Source organism: Caretta caretta, chromosome 10 (genome assembly GCF_965140235.1).
Source record: "Caretta caretta isolate rCarCar2 chromosome 10, rCarCar1.hap1, whole genome shotgun sequence".
NCBI lineage: Eukaryota > Metazoa > Chordata > Testudines > Cheloniidae > Caretta > Caretta caretta.
The window spans coordinates 59,618,594-59,632,063 of NC_134215.1; the positions used below are offsets into that span (position 1 = coordinate 59,618,594).

Consider the following 13,470-nt stretch of genomic DNA (forward strand, 5'->3'; position numbering starts at 1 on the left):
TGCAAACAAGCTGATACCTAGGTTTTGTCTACACTACAAATGACCTAAGTTATGTCAATGTACAGCCATGGTGGTAATTAAATTGCTTTTGCGTGTTCATGCTGCGCTCCTTGTTTTGGTGGTGTGTCCCCTCACCAGGAGGACTCGCACCAATTTAACTGTCAGTATGGGGCATTGTGGGATGGCTTCTGAAAGGCAGCAGCTGTCGATGTAAGCAACGCAGCATCTATACTGACACTGTGTCAACCTAACTACATCGATATTGATTCTATGCCTCTCATGGGGGTGGAGTTATTAAGTCAATGTAGTGGGTGAGTTACATCAGTGGGAGTGACATTTTAGTAGGTTAGGCTAATGTAAGCTGTCTTACGTCGACCTAACTCTGTAGTATAGACCAGGCCCTAGATATGTGGTAGCGTTCGGTAAACTTGTTTTTTTCCTCTCTTGTTGGTATTAATCTTAAAATGTGTTGCTAGATATTATTTCAAGATGCAGGGAGGGAGAATTTAGTATAAATTTACTAAACTCAAAATTTAGTGGAAATTGTAAACTTGGGAAGGTTCCATACACATTTTCAGAGAAACAAAATAACAAAAGTTTGTTTTTTTTGTGAGAAAATTGTTCAAGATCCTAAATCCCTGAATTTGTGGATTTCTGTGTATTCACAGAATGGTTGTCCCTACTGATAGCTTACTTTTTGTTTGTTTTGCTACTGGTAGAGCATCACTTAAGTCTTTCTGCATTCTTTTCTCTAGTTTTTTGTTGCAAATTCTCTTTTGTGTGTTGCTTTGCAAAAGACCATCATAGCAATAGTTGCTTATGCCTTTCACCCCTTCCCACAATATTTTTCTTTCTCTAATAATGAACAAAGAAGGAAAATATAGATGGAACAGTAATGCACTGCAGCTATGTGTTGCAGTGTCAGTATACATATCTTGTAATGTGGCTGCTTCTTTGAAAAGGAGGAAGTGTGCCTGAGTGATACTAAGACCATCTTCCCCATGAGGAGTCAGAGGACCCCAAATTGATAGAACTACAGGGATGAAACTACTACAGACCCTTCTGAGATTGAGTGGTGAAGGTTAAATTCTCAATGAGTGAGATAAAGAGGTCACATTTTTTCACAGTAGAGGAAAAATCATCAGAGGAGAGAAATCAGTTTGCTAAGAATTTGTAGTTAGTACCCAGGTCTAAGAGCACCATTCCTTCAAATATACTGAATTTAGGACATCTGGGCAGGGTGGTACTTAAAGTAGTACTTTTTAAAAATTTGGACTTTACTGAGGAAATGCAAGGTAGCGAAGCACATTCATCCAACTTCTGAAAATTGTAATGGGCACTGCAACCAAATTCCAGACAAATTCAGATACCTGTGGTTGTCACAGCTTTCTTAGACTAGAAATCCGAGAGAGAGGACTACACTTTCAGTGTAAAAAACAAATGACTGATTCCCCTGTTGAATGGGAAATTTGTTTACGCCATTAAAGTATCTGAGTGCAGGTAGCTAGCATCAACGTTTTAAAATGTGAAAATTTGGTATCCTTCTTAAGATTATTTGCTAAATCTACTGTTCTTCTCCCCTCCCTCCCCCTTTAGCCATCTAGGATAAAGTCTTCTTTTAGACAAGGATACCAATTAAAGTGTCTGTTTGTGTTGAGTAGTTGAATTCCTTGCAGATTCATTATGGAAGAATCCAGATTCAAAATTTTCAGTTCTCAGCAATTTGTCAATTAGATTGCTTTTGGTGTGAGACCCCCTTTTAGGCACAGCTGATAAAATGGATTGGCTAAAGCTAATTACTTAACAACAGTAGTCCCAACTCTTTGAGAGATAAGGGATTTATGGCTATACTGGACCAAACTCCTAAGGATTGTTGGGAGGGTAATAATCTCCTTAAAAGACATGCCAACCATAGCACACTAGTTTTGGGAGTCTTCCTGTCTCCATGGTCAAGTTTTGAGATGGAGGTTTGGTTCCAGTAAGACTTTTCAGTTCTTGGGCAAGTCAGAGAACAGGTTCAGTGATGAGGCAGAGGCGTATTCTGACTAACTTGTATCAGTGTGTCCCGTTTCTTCACTGACTAGAGATTCTTACTTTTAAGAAGTTGTGGCCAGGGATCCTAGCTGAAATCAGGTTCTCAAGATGACAAACATGGATTATAAGTGTAAACATCAACATGTATTAAACTCTGGTGGTTGTTCTTTGTATTTGCAGATGCAGGAACTCATATCAACCTTGCATCTGACCTTTCGCTGAGGTCATAAAACTGGTGTTTAAAGCATGCTTTGAGGTATCTACCCAACAGAGATTGTGACTTCCTAGGCATTGGAAGATATTGATTCATTCCGCACATGAAATGACTGAACCAGTTTGTGCAAAAAGAATATTTGAAAATGGAGTTTTCATAGGTTGTCATTCTACCATGCAGTTCAGAGGATATCATGGCCTCTAGGAATATCCATCTCACCTCTTTTTTACATTCTCCCTGGCCAGATAACTTCATTGTGTGCTGGGAAATGTACATGTGCTACCATTCATCCCAACAAAAGCATCTTGAATTCTCTCCAAAATAATGGTGCTAACTTCAGTAACATTTTGGAAATGTGGCTATAGAGCCTTGGTGGCTATAGAACCATAGTAAGATGGTTGATTTGTATTAGGACATAAAAGACTTCAATGGAGCTATTGTATCAGCTCATGATCTGGCCCATCATCTTTCAAGTGTAGACAGTATGCACAGTCCTCCACACCTTCTTGAAGCTTAGGTTGATAATGAACAGGTCAAAGAACTCTGAAAATTAATCCCAAATCATTAGTAATGTTTTTAACATAACCAAAAGAATAACTTTCATTTTTTTCAGAGCTGCTGTTAAAGATCAGTCTCAATTTGGTAAGGTTGGATGAGGAGTTGGTTTGAGGAAAGGAAGACTTGAGGGGTTTTTCCTTTGAGTCATTCAGGGTCTGCATTGAAGGAATTTACAAAAAAAGATTCCCACAGATGTGTGCTCTCATTCTGTTGAAATCTATCTTGGCCTCAACTAGAGGGGGCCTCAACTAGACAAGTCATATTTGTTTCTAGCACTGTTAATTAGACTTGCTTTCAGCAGGCTTAATCAATGTAGTGGTATAAATAGGTAGTAAAAATATAACAATTGCTATAGTTGCTACAGGGTTGTCTTGTGAATGGAAAGGTACAACTGTGAGTGGGACGTGTTTCATGAGGTCTTTATATCAAAATCTGGTCTACCCTATGAAATATTTTGATGAATAGTGAAGTCACTTGGAAAACGGAGTTATCATTGTCAAGTTTTCAGTTTCATTATGTAAGTTGGAGGAATGGGTGACGAGGACACATTTTTTCACAGTAGAGGAAAAATCATCAGAGGAGAGAAATCAGTTTGCTAAGAATCCATTTGTGGATACCTTCAACATACTTCAAATCTGCTGGCACAAGTCACTAGAGGAAAGAAAGACATGGGACCAAAGTCATGTGCCTTTTCCAGATTATCTTCTTGTTGTGGCAAGCCTTCTTACGCAGGCTCTCATTTTGCCTTATATTCTCCCACAGTTTTAATCCAGTGCTAAGTAGGACTCTGCTCTTTCAGCCTTTGGCTTCTTTTCTTTTTAAAGGAACTGTTTTTTAAAAAAATACTCTGTGTGCTAGGGGAAAAAATGCATCTAGGTATCTACATGAAATTGGTATGCTGAGAAAGGGAAATAAAATCAGTCAGTTCTTGATAGGGAAGAGTTGAGGACAAGCTTGGATTTGGGTTTTGGCCTTTTTTTTTTAACATTGCCGTTAAGTTAAAACTAAAAATGAACCCAGCTCTATCATCTGGTTGTTCTTAATTTGTTATGCTGCTTCTGGAAATTGCATATATGCTACATAAAGTTTTTGTGTGGAATGGCCATTTGAATGAATTGGCACTTGTGACATGGCAGGTACCATGTGAACATTTTAAGACCAGTTTACTTTGTGAATGCTTCTGGTATATAACTGAGAAGACATTTAGAATTTCAGTTATTGTTGGCTTCAGAAATAATGCACTGGGAAGAATTAAGGTGTGTAGGTTTTTATGTTGTTGAATATGCAGCCACAAACACAGTTTCTATTTTGAAGGTTATATTTGGTACTAGGAAGGCATATACTTTAAATGAGAACTTCAGCTCTGGAAAAAGGATAAAAACTGCAAGAAGACCCTAAAATTATGTGGGTCATGAGTTGTCTTCACCTGGAAATTTTCATCGTTTTCATTAATCATTGACAATTAGCTCTTTTCTGGAATGCTCTAAACTGACTTCACTACTGCCTAGCTCACTATAAAAATATTGATGATATATTAATCCTTCTTTTATTATCACAAAATAATTGCCTTACCTAAGTACTGATTATGGCTTCTGAATCTTGGCTTGAATTGATGCTTGAGCAGGTGGCACTTAGAAAAAACAGAATAACTGATCTTGCTCTGTTTGTATTAAGAAGTTCCTGTTTACTGTGAGTTGACATTGGGTTCTGATTTCTATCCTTTAAAATGCAGTTAGCTAGCTTCGTAAATAATGAGTAAAGTCTCTGAATTTAAATTGAAAGTGGGCAAATGCTTAAAGAAAAAAATCCTCTTAATTAGAAACACTAGCAGATATAGGATAAATCAGCTAGTAAACTAAACTCTGTTTTTATTCCGATAAATAAATCAGTAGTATGCATACTTCCTCTAAAACGTACAGAACTTGCCATTCTGGCACACGCGCACACACACACACACACGAGATAAATCAACCGCAGATGAACCAAACCAGGTTTTAATTGTTTTAAAAGAATTTATATTATTATTTTGGCAGATGGTAATTATAACTTCAGTATTTACATAATGAGCGTTTAAATTACCTGAATCCAATTGTAGTTACAAAAAACAAGCATATGATACTGTAACTTGCATTTGTATATTGATTTTTTTTGTATGCAAATTTCAAAATGCTTTATAAAGATTAAGTCCCAATTTTCCCCTCCTCCCTCCTTTTCAAAATGGCTGATTAGGGTTATATTGCGAGTTCTCCACAAGCTGTACCAAATAATACTTCAGGCATACTGTTCGGCTTGAGACAGAAGTCAGGAGTTCCTCACTACCAGAGTGGAGCAGCAGTGACTATGACAGGTGAGTGTGAGTGTATGTTAGTAAAAGCTTTTTAAAAAAAAAAAAAAAAAAGAGAGAGAGAAAGAAATACAAGTATAGAGTGTTTTATATTTGGGTTATAATTTTAATAGAGGTTTCAGAACACAGGATAGTTTTAGTGTTTGTAAAATAATAGTATTGGTGTCCATGTGACGAAGCAAGATTTGGAGCATTGCACTTAAAATATACTTTCCAATAAAGTCTTGCTCTTGTGAGCTCACACATGTTACATGATGACCTCAATCAATATGTGCTTGTGATTTTTGTCTGTCTATATAAAAAAAAAATTACTGCCAGACTCACTGAAATGACTTTTTTGGCAGGCAAAGGCTCATTTGCAGTATATGCAGTTCTCTCTGGATGACATCAATAAAAGTGTCTGTCAATCAGCCAGTGAGAGCCCATGGAACAACTTCCTGAGTCTGCTCAGTGGATTCCCTAGATGTCATTCTTTGTTTCCTGATTGCTATATATAGCAATTGGAGTAGACAGATCAAAGGGATCTGTTTTGAGAAACTGGGGAGGGGAAAGAATGCTTGTCATGAGCCTCTAAAGTATTTTTTATTTTTTTTTAAAAAATAATATTATTTTTAGCTGCAGAAACTGTTATTTTGGCTGAAGAAAATTGTATTTATTTGAAATACTGATTAGAACATCTAAAGTTAAATTACATTTTAGAATAAATAAGTGTGAGCTGTAAATTTAAACTTCAAGTGTCAGTTATAAAGAACTGCATTTTTGTGGTAATTGAATGACAAACTTAATTGTTGGTCAGCCTATAATTCAATCTATAATGAAATATAATTGACAGGTTTTTTTTATCCTTCTACAAGATGGAGGACTAAAACAGAAGTGCTATGTGAAGCAGAAGGAGTAAGATGAAAATCTAACCAATTCTTGTCGGGGAGGTGGTGGTTTCATAAAACTTTAAATGGGGCACTCTCTCGCTCATCCTCCATCTGTTCCCAAATGAGTGAAGGGTGTGTTTTTTCCAGTAGTTATCCACACACGCTTATTGGTATAGTCTTTTTCACTCCTACCCCTCCCTTTTTCTGTGACTTATTCTAGCTGGGGTGAAGGTGGCTGCAAGTAGCTCTTGGCAAGATCAGGCACTTACCTACTTTATCAAGTGTTCAGCATTGTAGTCTTATCCAGCAAAGCTCTTAAGCAGGTGCTTAACTTTAAGCACTTGAGCAGTTTCATTGATGTCAGTGGGAAACTGAAAAGTTACGCGCATGCCTACGTGCTTTGCTGGATTGGAGCCAGAGTGCTCTGCACCTTCAAGGACTGAGCCCTTAAATGACTGTGAATTGAGGTGTCATGCAGTTCATACTAGGTATGTAAGAAGGTGTGTGGTCTGTGTTGGATTTAAAGATTAAAAGAAGAACTTAACATTGCTTATTTAAATTATTGAGAACAAAACTGCTTTTTGCCCCTTTCAGAAACAGAAGGAGAGTATAATAGAGTGAAATAAAATGTAGCAAGGAAAGCCTGCTGGAGAAAATTAAGGAACACGCAAAGGAAATTGATAGGCTGAGAGGAATACTTATTGAGCTAGTAAGCAAAAGTAGGACTGAGCTGAGTCGACTAAATTGAGAACTGTGTGTGCAGTAGTAAGGACCTGAGAGCCAACACAAATAGGTGTTCAGTTTCATATCACATGTGAGCTCCACAACACTAAAACCTTTAATGCAAGTGAGGGAAAGGCAGCAGGAAGTTTTTAGCATTCAAGCCTGCCTGTTTGCCGAGAATTCTGGAAAAATCCTGACTCACGTTTTTAGAAAACATAGTTAAAATCAAGTACACCGAGGACTTATCAGGAAATATCAGGAGTTTTCATGTTAATTCATAAGAATTATTAACATTCACCTTTATCAGAAATAATCTTAGATAATTAAAAAAAATCAGTTACAGGGAGACAATTTACTGATTGTAAATTGTTCAAGACCCAGAACAAGCTTAAAATAATTTTGTGTACAGATTGTTTTAATCTGTTATGTGTGTGGGGGAAAGGGAGTAAATACTTTCCACTTGTTAATAATAAGGGCACTTTGATTTTTTTTTTTAATTTAGTATTGCTTGTATTATTTACGGAATTGAATACTGGGAAACTCAAGTTAGAATCGTTCATGGTAGCAAGTGCTGAAAATTAATATTTTGGCTAAAATAGAAAATCTTGGTATAGCCAAAAGTAAATACTTATACATACCTGTTTAAAAGCAGGTGGTGTGATTCTTTCTGAAGTGTTACTTTTTAAAGTTAAAAATCTGTAGCTCAAAATAAAAACTGTAGGCCTGAGTCTTTCTTCACACTGGTGTAAATTGCAACTCGTTGTAGTCATTCGAATTTTACCAGTGTAAATTGGTCTGAGAGGAGGATTGGGCTATGGGTGAGAGGTGTTGCACCAATATATGTATTTATTATCAAACAGTGAGTAGCTATCCTGCTCAGGTGACTATTGATTCAGATTTCACAAGCCTCTTAGTAATTACCTCTAACTACTTTGTTCTCCAATTCAGAAAAGCACTTGAGCACATGCTTAACTTTGAGCACAGACTTCAGTGGGACTTGTGTGCTTAAGTGGTCTCCTAAAGCCAGACCTATGTCCCCATCCTGCAATCTCTTATGAATGTGCTTAACTTTACTACTATGAGTAGTCTCATAGAAATAAAAGTTAAGCATGTTCGTCAGTGTTTGCAAGGTTGAGACCATGTAAATTGGTGATTGTCCTATCAGATTTCCTAGTTTTCAGATTGGCAACCAGTTTTACTGATTATTACACAGTGTTTGGAATTTTTTTGTTTAAAATAGTATTTTTCACAGTATAACTGCAGCTGTTCTTCAATGTGCATTTGAATTCTGTTCTTATCTATTATTGTAAACAAGTTCTCCTACTCTTAGAGTGGCTATTCTAAAAGAGACAATAGAATTAACTTGACTCTTACAGTGTAGCACCACAGAAAACAATCCCGTGCTAATTTGAGCATATGTACTCTCCTACTGTTTGTGTGACTCCGAGGAACATAATTGGAGTTGCATGCAACCATGTGAGAATATAGAATTCTTAATGGTGTATATTTTTCTTGGAACAAATCAGAGGGTTTTTTTTTAATTGCGTATTGGTAGGAAATATTACAAATTATATTAAAACTTGATTTTCCTCTGACACACATGACTTTGAAAAAAATTGGTATTTTATAGGAGGTTCCACTCAGTCAGTTCAACCTGCATAGCCAATTATACAAATACATCTAATGGTCACATCTACAAGAACAACATCCATTGTTGTTCACAGGCCCATTGCACAAGTAAATTCAGTGGTACAGAAGAAGACAAATTTGGTACCAGCTCTACAACAGCCATTGCTAATCAATGCACAGAAGCCCCAGCAAGCAGCTCACGCACTTAGCAGTGCATGTATAAGTAAACAAAAGCACTAAAAGAAAGATAATACCCAGTGAGTAGCCCAGATCTGATTTAGCAATTTTTAATCACCTTGGGCAAAAGTTGCATAAACTGAATGGAAAATGCGTGTTTAACATGTTCACTTCAGTAAGTGACTGGGTTTGAATCATTAGAAAGTATGACTGCAAAACAGCTTTTTAAGCTGGTGAAGTATAAAAGTCTAAGTTGAAAGTTAAGTACATTCTCATTTACATGGGGCATAATGAAGGCAGTTTTCAATAGGCATTAGGCTCTTCGTATTGGAGAGACAAGGTGGTGAGGTAATATCTTTCATTGGTCCAACTTCTGTTGGTGAACAAAAACCGTTTTTCAGGCTTACAGAGCTGAAGAAGAGCTGAAGGTAAGCTCAATAGTTTCTTTCCCTCACCAACAGAAGCCGGTCCAATAGAAGATATTGGACCCACCGTGTCTCTGTAATATCCTGGGGCTGACATGGCTACAACAATACTACGTACAATTTGTGTACTGGCATCCACACAACAGTCACAATAGCTTTAACATAACTAGTTATTACAGCAGCGGGTCTCTTCTTGTATAAGTGGTGGTGAATGTGAGTCAAAATTGCAGTTTAGGTGGGTGTCGCCATGTGAAGTCCTAGTTTTATTTTTTGTGAAAAAGTGAGCGCTTTAACAATTCTGCATGAGATCGGCTGTCCTTTCGTTGTTTGTAAGGAAAGATTAGAGTACAGATTCTCAGTTCTACCCAAGAAGTGCTGAATGCAGCTGGAGAGTGGAGAAGGGAGTGCACAGGACCTATTTTCTGTTCTCACCCTGCATGCCCACTTCAGGAGTGTTTCTATTGTTGGTCCTGTCCCCAGTATAAACTGTAGCAGTCTGAAAGCTGGTGTCTAATTTATTGTAGTTCCCAGTGGTCCTCAGGAACTGTCCTGGCAGCCAGGAACACACTACTGGCAGGTAGGGATTCCCCCACCATGCCTTCTATTTCCTAGTTTCACCACTGCGTTGAGTGGGTGATACTGGATGATTCTCCTATGCAGGGGGAATCTTCCAGTGCCAGATATGCTGGCTTTAGGGCAACTTGGCGCTGGAAAAAAGACACACGGCTTTTCTAATGGACTTAATCAGGCCACTGATCTACATGTATTTGAAAGTTGCTTTTGATATTTAGTATTTTTATAGGCAAGGGAGGAAAACATGGGATGAGAGAGATATAGGCAAGGGAGGAAAACATGGGATGAGAGAGAGATTCTGTTGAAGAGAAGAATGAAAAGGCACTTCCAAATGGTATGCATCGCAGTGACTAATGCTATAGCCATCTGTGGTTAGGTATGCAAATTAGGCCTGTGCTAGATGAAGAGGGATCAGAAAGACCAGGCAGGTCCTTCAGTTAGGCTGCAACAAATATATGAGGTGTCTTAAATGAGGGGGCTTTAGTCTATTTTCTTACTCATTCACACCACATTGACTTCAAAGTATTGATGGCTGACTCAACCAAACATAATTTTTCTAACTTATAAACAGCTTATTGGGTAGAGAGATTTTAATAACTATTATTCGTTTAGATTTGTTTGTCCATTAAAAAGTAGTTATCAGTAAGAGATTGGTAATATACTATGAAAAAACTGAGGTTCTTTAATTTAAACCGCTATAGGTCTGAATGAGAGTGGTTTTGTGTCTAAGCGTCCAGCTACTTCTGAAGCCAACAGTGTTACTCCAAAAAAGGCCAAGCCTAATGAGGTTGGTGCTGGAAGCAATTCAACTGTATCACCTTCAGTTAAATCTCCAACAGTAACACCATCACAAAATGTTTCTTCAAAAGGTAGGGTAGATTAAATGGTCTAGCTGTTAAATCCATGTATCTGTTCCATGGAAAAAGCTAGCACTAATGCAATGTTAAAGTTGAACGATCAACACTCAGAAGTTAAGGCAGAGTTAACTCAACAGCTCTGCCTGCCCCTTGTGCATATGCCTTAAAAGATGTTCTCATTTTATATAAGGAGGTATTTTTCTAATACTCTATATAATACACACTGGAGCCTTACAAATGTTACAATATATTTAGTCTTCAGACTTGGCTTGTTTTGAGTCTCATTGATGTCTATAAAGCAAGCCAAGAATAAAGTTAACTGGTTCAGTAGTTGTGAAGATATGAATATTTAGAGTTCAGTGGCCCAGAGTTAAATCACCTTACCTTAGAATCTACATATAAAGAACTGAGTAGCAAATTAATACCTTTTTCAAAGATTAACCAAGATTGCAAAGATTCTCTGAGTACAGAATTTCCTGTTTGGAGCTGCAGCTGCAGAAATCCCCTCCCCCAAGAAAAAATCCTTTATAGCAATTTTGTTGATTTAGTTTGAAATACCTTCTTTTTTTGCGCTCTGATAGGCCTCTCCCTCCCTCCAAAAGGAGATGAATTCTAGGTGTGTTTAAATTAGCATATTCATTGAAACAATTTGGCAAAACCTACGTGAGTTTACGAAATGTTTGTTGACCCAATTCTTCATTTTTTTGCCTCCCCCCACCTCCCAAAATGAATAATGTTGCCCAGTTCTTCTTATAAGGCGGTGTGTTGACCGTTGTGACTTTTGGTCATAGTCTGGCAGATTACAGTTGACCTCAAATAGTTCATATGTATTCTTTTAAAAAAAAAAAAAAACCCTCTCCTGTGTTTATTCCTCCTTTTGTCTAAACTGCTTACCTAGATAGGACTGTATGCCAAAGAGAGAACTTCATCTACAGAGGCAGCTGGCTCTGATTTTGGTAGCTCCAAGAGAGCTTAAGCCCAGATATAAGCAATTGTCACTAAAGATGAGCTATTCCAGCATTTAAATACAAACTGATTAGCAGGTGGCAAACAATTTTTATGTTAATAAGAGAAAACACTGTTCTCTTATGAATGGGGGGCTAGGTGCCTGAGATACCCATTTATTCTCCATGAACCTCAAAGACACCTTAGGTCAGCACGAATGATGCAGCTGAATAGGCCTAGGTTCCAACTACCAGGCAGAGCGAACAATACTCTCATCACTATAGCCAAGTGATGAAACTCCTTTCCAGAAGTGGTAAATCCTGTCCTGTTGATGCTGAGATCATGGTGTAAAATACATACATTCCTCCAAGAATTGATGCTCGCAAAACAAAAACACAAATTCGAAGTGCTGCACTGTGCCCAGATTAATGGAGAGAGAAAATACATATTAACTTCAGGGCTATTGTGCTCTTAAAATCACTGCAGTAGCTCTGCATAAGGACCTTAGATAGGTAGATCATCTATCTCTTGTTATCTCTTTCACTCTTAGAGTATTTTTGGACATACAGTAATACTGTGTGCAAGTTGTCACCAAAAAGAAAGGGTAATTTTAATGGTGGTTGGAATTAATCTTTAATTACAGCCACCATTGCCATGGACTTCTAAGAGGTTCTAAGAGGTTTTGTCATAATTTACTGTTGTGATGGACTGTGGATTTGGAGTCCTAATGTACACTTCACATTTTACAGGTACTAATATTACATCAAACAATGTTAAAAATGGAGCACCTTTTCCACGAGCTTGTCCAAAATGCAATATTCACTTCAATCTTATGGATCCTTTAAAAAATCACATGAAGGTAAAAGTTTTTTGTATTTGTGAAAAGTAATTATAAACATTTTAGGATTAAGCAAAGTTGTAAAACAAGGACCACATTTTTATGACAAGTTACAGATATTCTGCACTCTGGATATTTTCACCATGGGCCCAGTTCTGTGAGGTGCTGCGTGTTTTCCACACCCATGAGCAAAGAAGAATGAAAAAGAAATTAGCAAAATGAGATTAATTTTCACCTGTTTTTTCATTGTTCCCGTACCTTTTGAAAGGTGCACACTTGCTTAGTCATGTGTAAATAAAAACCTCATAATGTATAGCCCAGTTCCGTGAGGGTCTTAGCACCTCATGTATAGTGTTGAGATCCTCAACTCCCATGCAATAGGAGTTCAGGCTCTTGAAGAATTTAACCCTAAATGCCTACAAATTACTGTTTGTACAGGCAAAATATAACCTCCTTCGTGGGCCAGAAACAGTGTCAAAAAAAAAAAATGCTGTTTACAAAGGAGAGAAAATTACTCTTTTCCGCTTCTCCTCTCAGAAATGTATACATACTCAATTGCACCTTTTTAATTTTGATCCATTCGTGATCATTTTGTTAGAGAAAAGTAAAGTTCATTTGGAGAATTTAGTGCTGAAAGGTACTGTTGAAGAAAGTGGGTTTGTTTGGTTTTATTAACTTACACATTTTTATGAATAAAATACATCTTTAGTTAACCTAGTGGGATAAATATGTCAAGGACTGTCATTTCACCTACAGCAGTAAATGAGCTTATCACAAACTGGGGTCAGAGAAGTTAGTACTATGCAGCAAGGCATGTTGTTTAGCAAAAGTTGGCCTCTGAAGCATTCCAGTTTTGTTTACTGTTGGACAGCAATATAGCGCCTTCTATCTGAGGAACTCAAAAATTCTTTCTAAACATTGTTTTGCAATACTACTGTTAGATGTGTAAACATTATATCTATTTTAGGTAGGGAAGCAGAGGCCATGGATGGCAGATGACTTTCCCAGCTCCATGAATGAATTTAGACTATGGAAAGAATGCTGATGTCTTTATTATCAATTATCTGCTCTAATCAATGCATCACATTAGTGTTATATATATACAGATATTTTTAAGAGACAATCAAATTTAAAAACAGTAAATACAGCTTTCTTCATAGTTGTCAACAAACTCATGCTTACTAATATTTTGTTTAACAAAGCATCTGTTTTACTCAGCTTAAATTTAATGTTAGGAGGGAGAATAGTTTCCTAGTTAATAAAATGAAGATTGGATAAATTTGA

The 13,470-nt window shown here is 37.1% G+C and overlaps 1 protein-coding gene across 6 annotated transcripts in view; it reads left to right on the forward strand.

Moving 5' to 3' along the window:
• The window catches only part of ZNF280D (zinc finger protein 280D), a 79,523-nt gene that overhangs the window by 34,749 nt on the left and 31,304 nt on the right, over positions 1 to 13,470 (forward strand). For all 6 annotated transcript variants that reach the window (XM_075133058.1, XM_075133057.1, XM_048866181.2 and 3 more), the window contains 3 exons: positions 5,036 to 5,153; positions 10,248 to 10,415; positions 12,098 to 12,207. In XM_075133058.1, the coding sequence (XP_074989159.1) occupies positions 5,036 to 5,153; positions 10,248 to 10,415; positions 12,098 to 12,207 (396 nt within the window). The remainder of the gene's footprint in view (positions 1 to 5,035; positions 5,154 to 10,247; positions 10,416 to 12,097; positions 12,208 to 13,470) is intronic.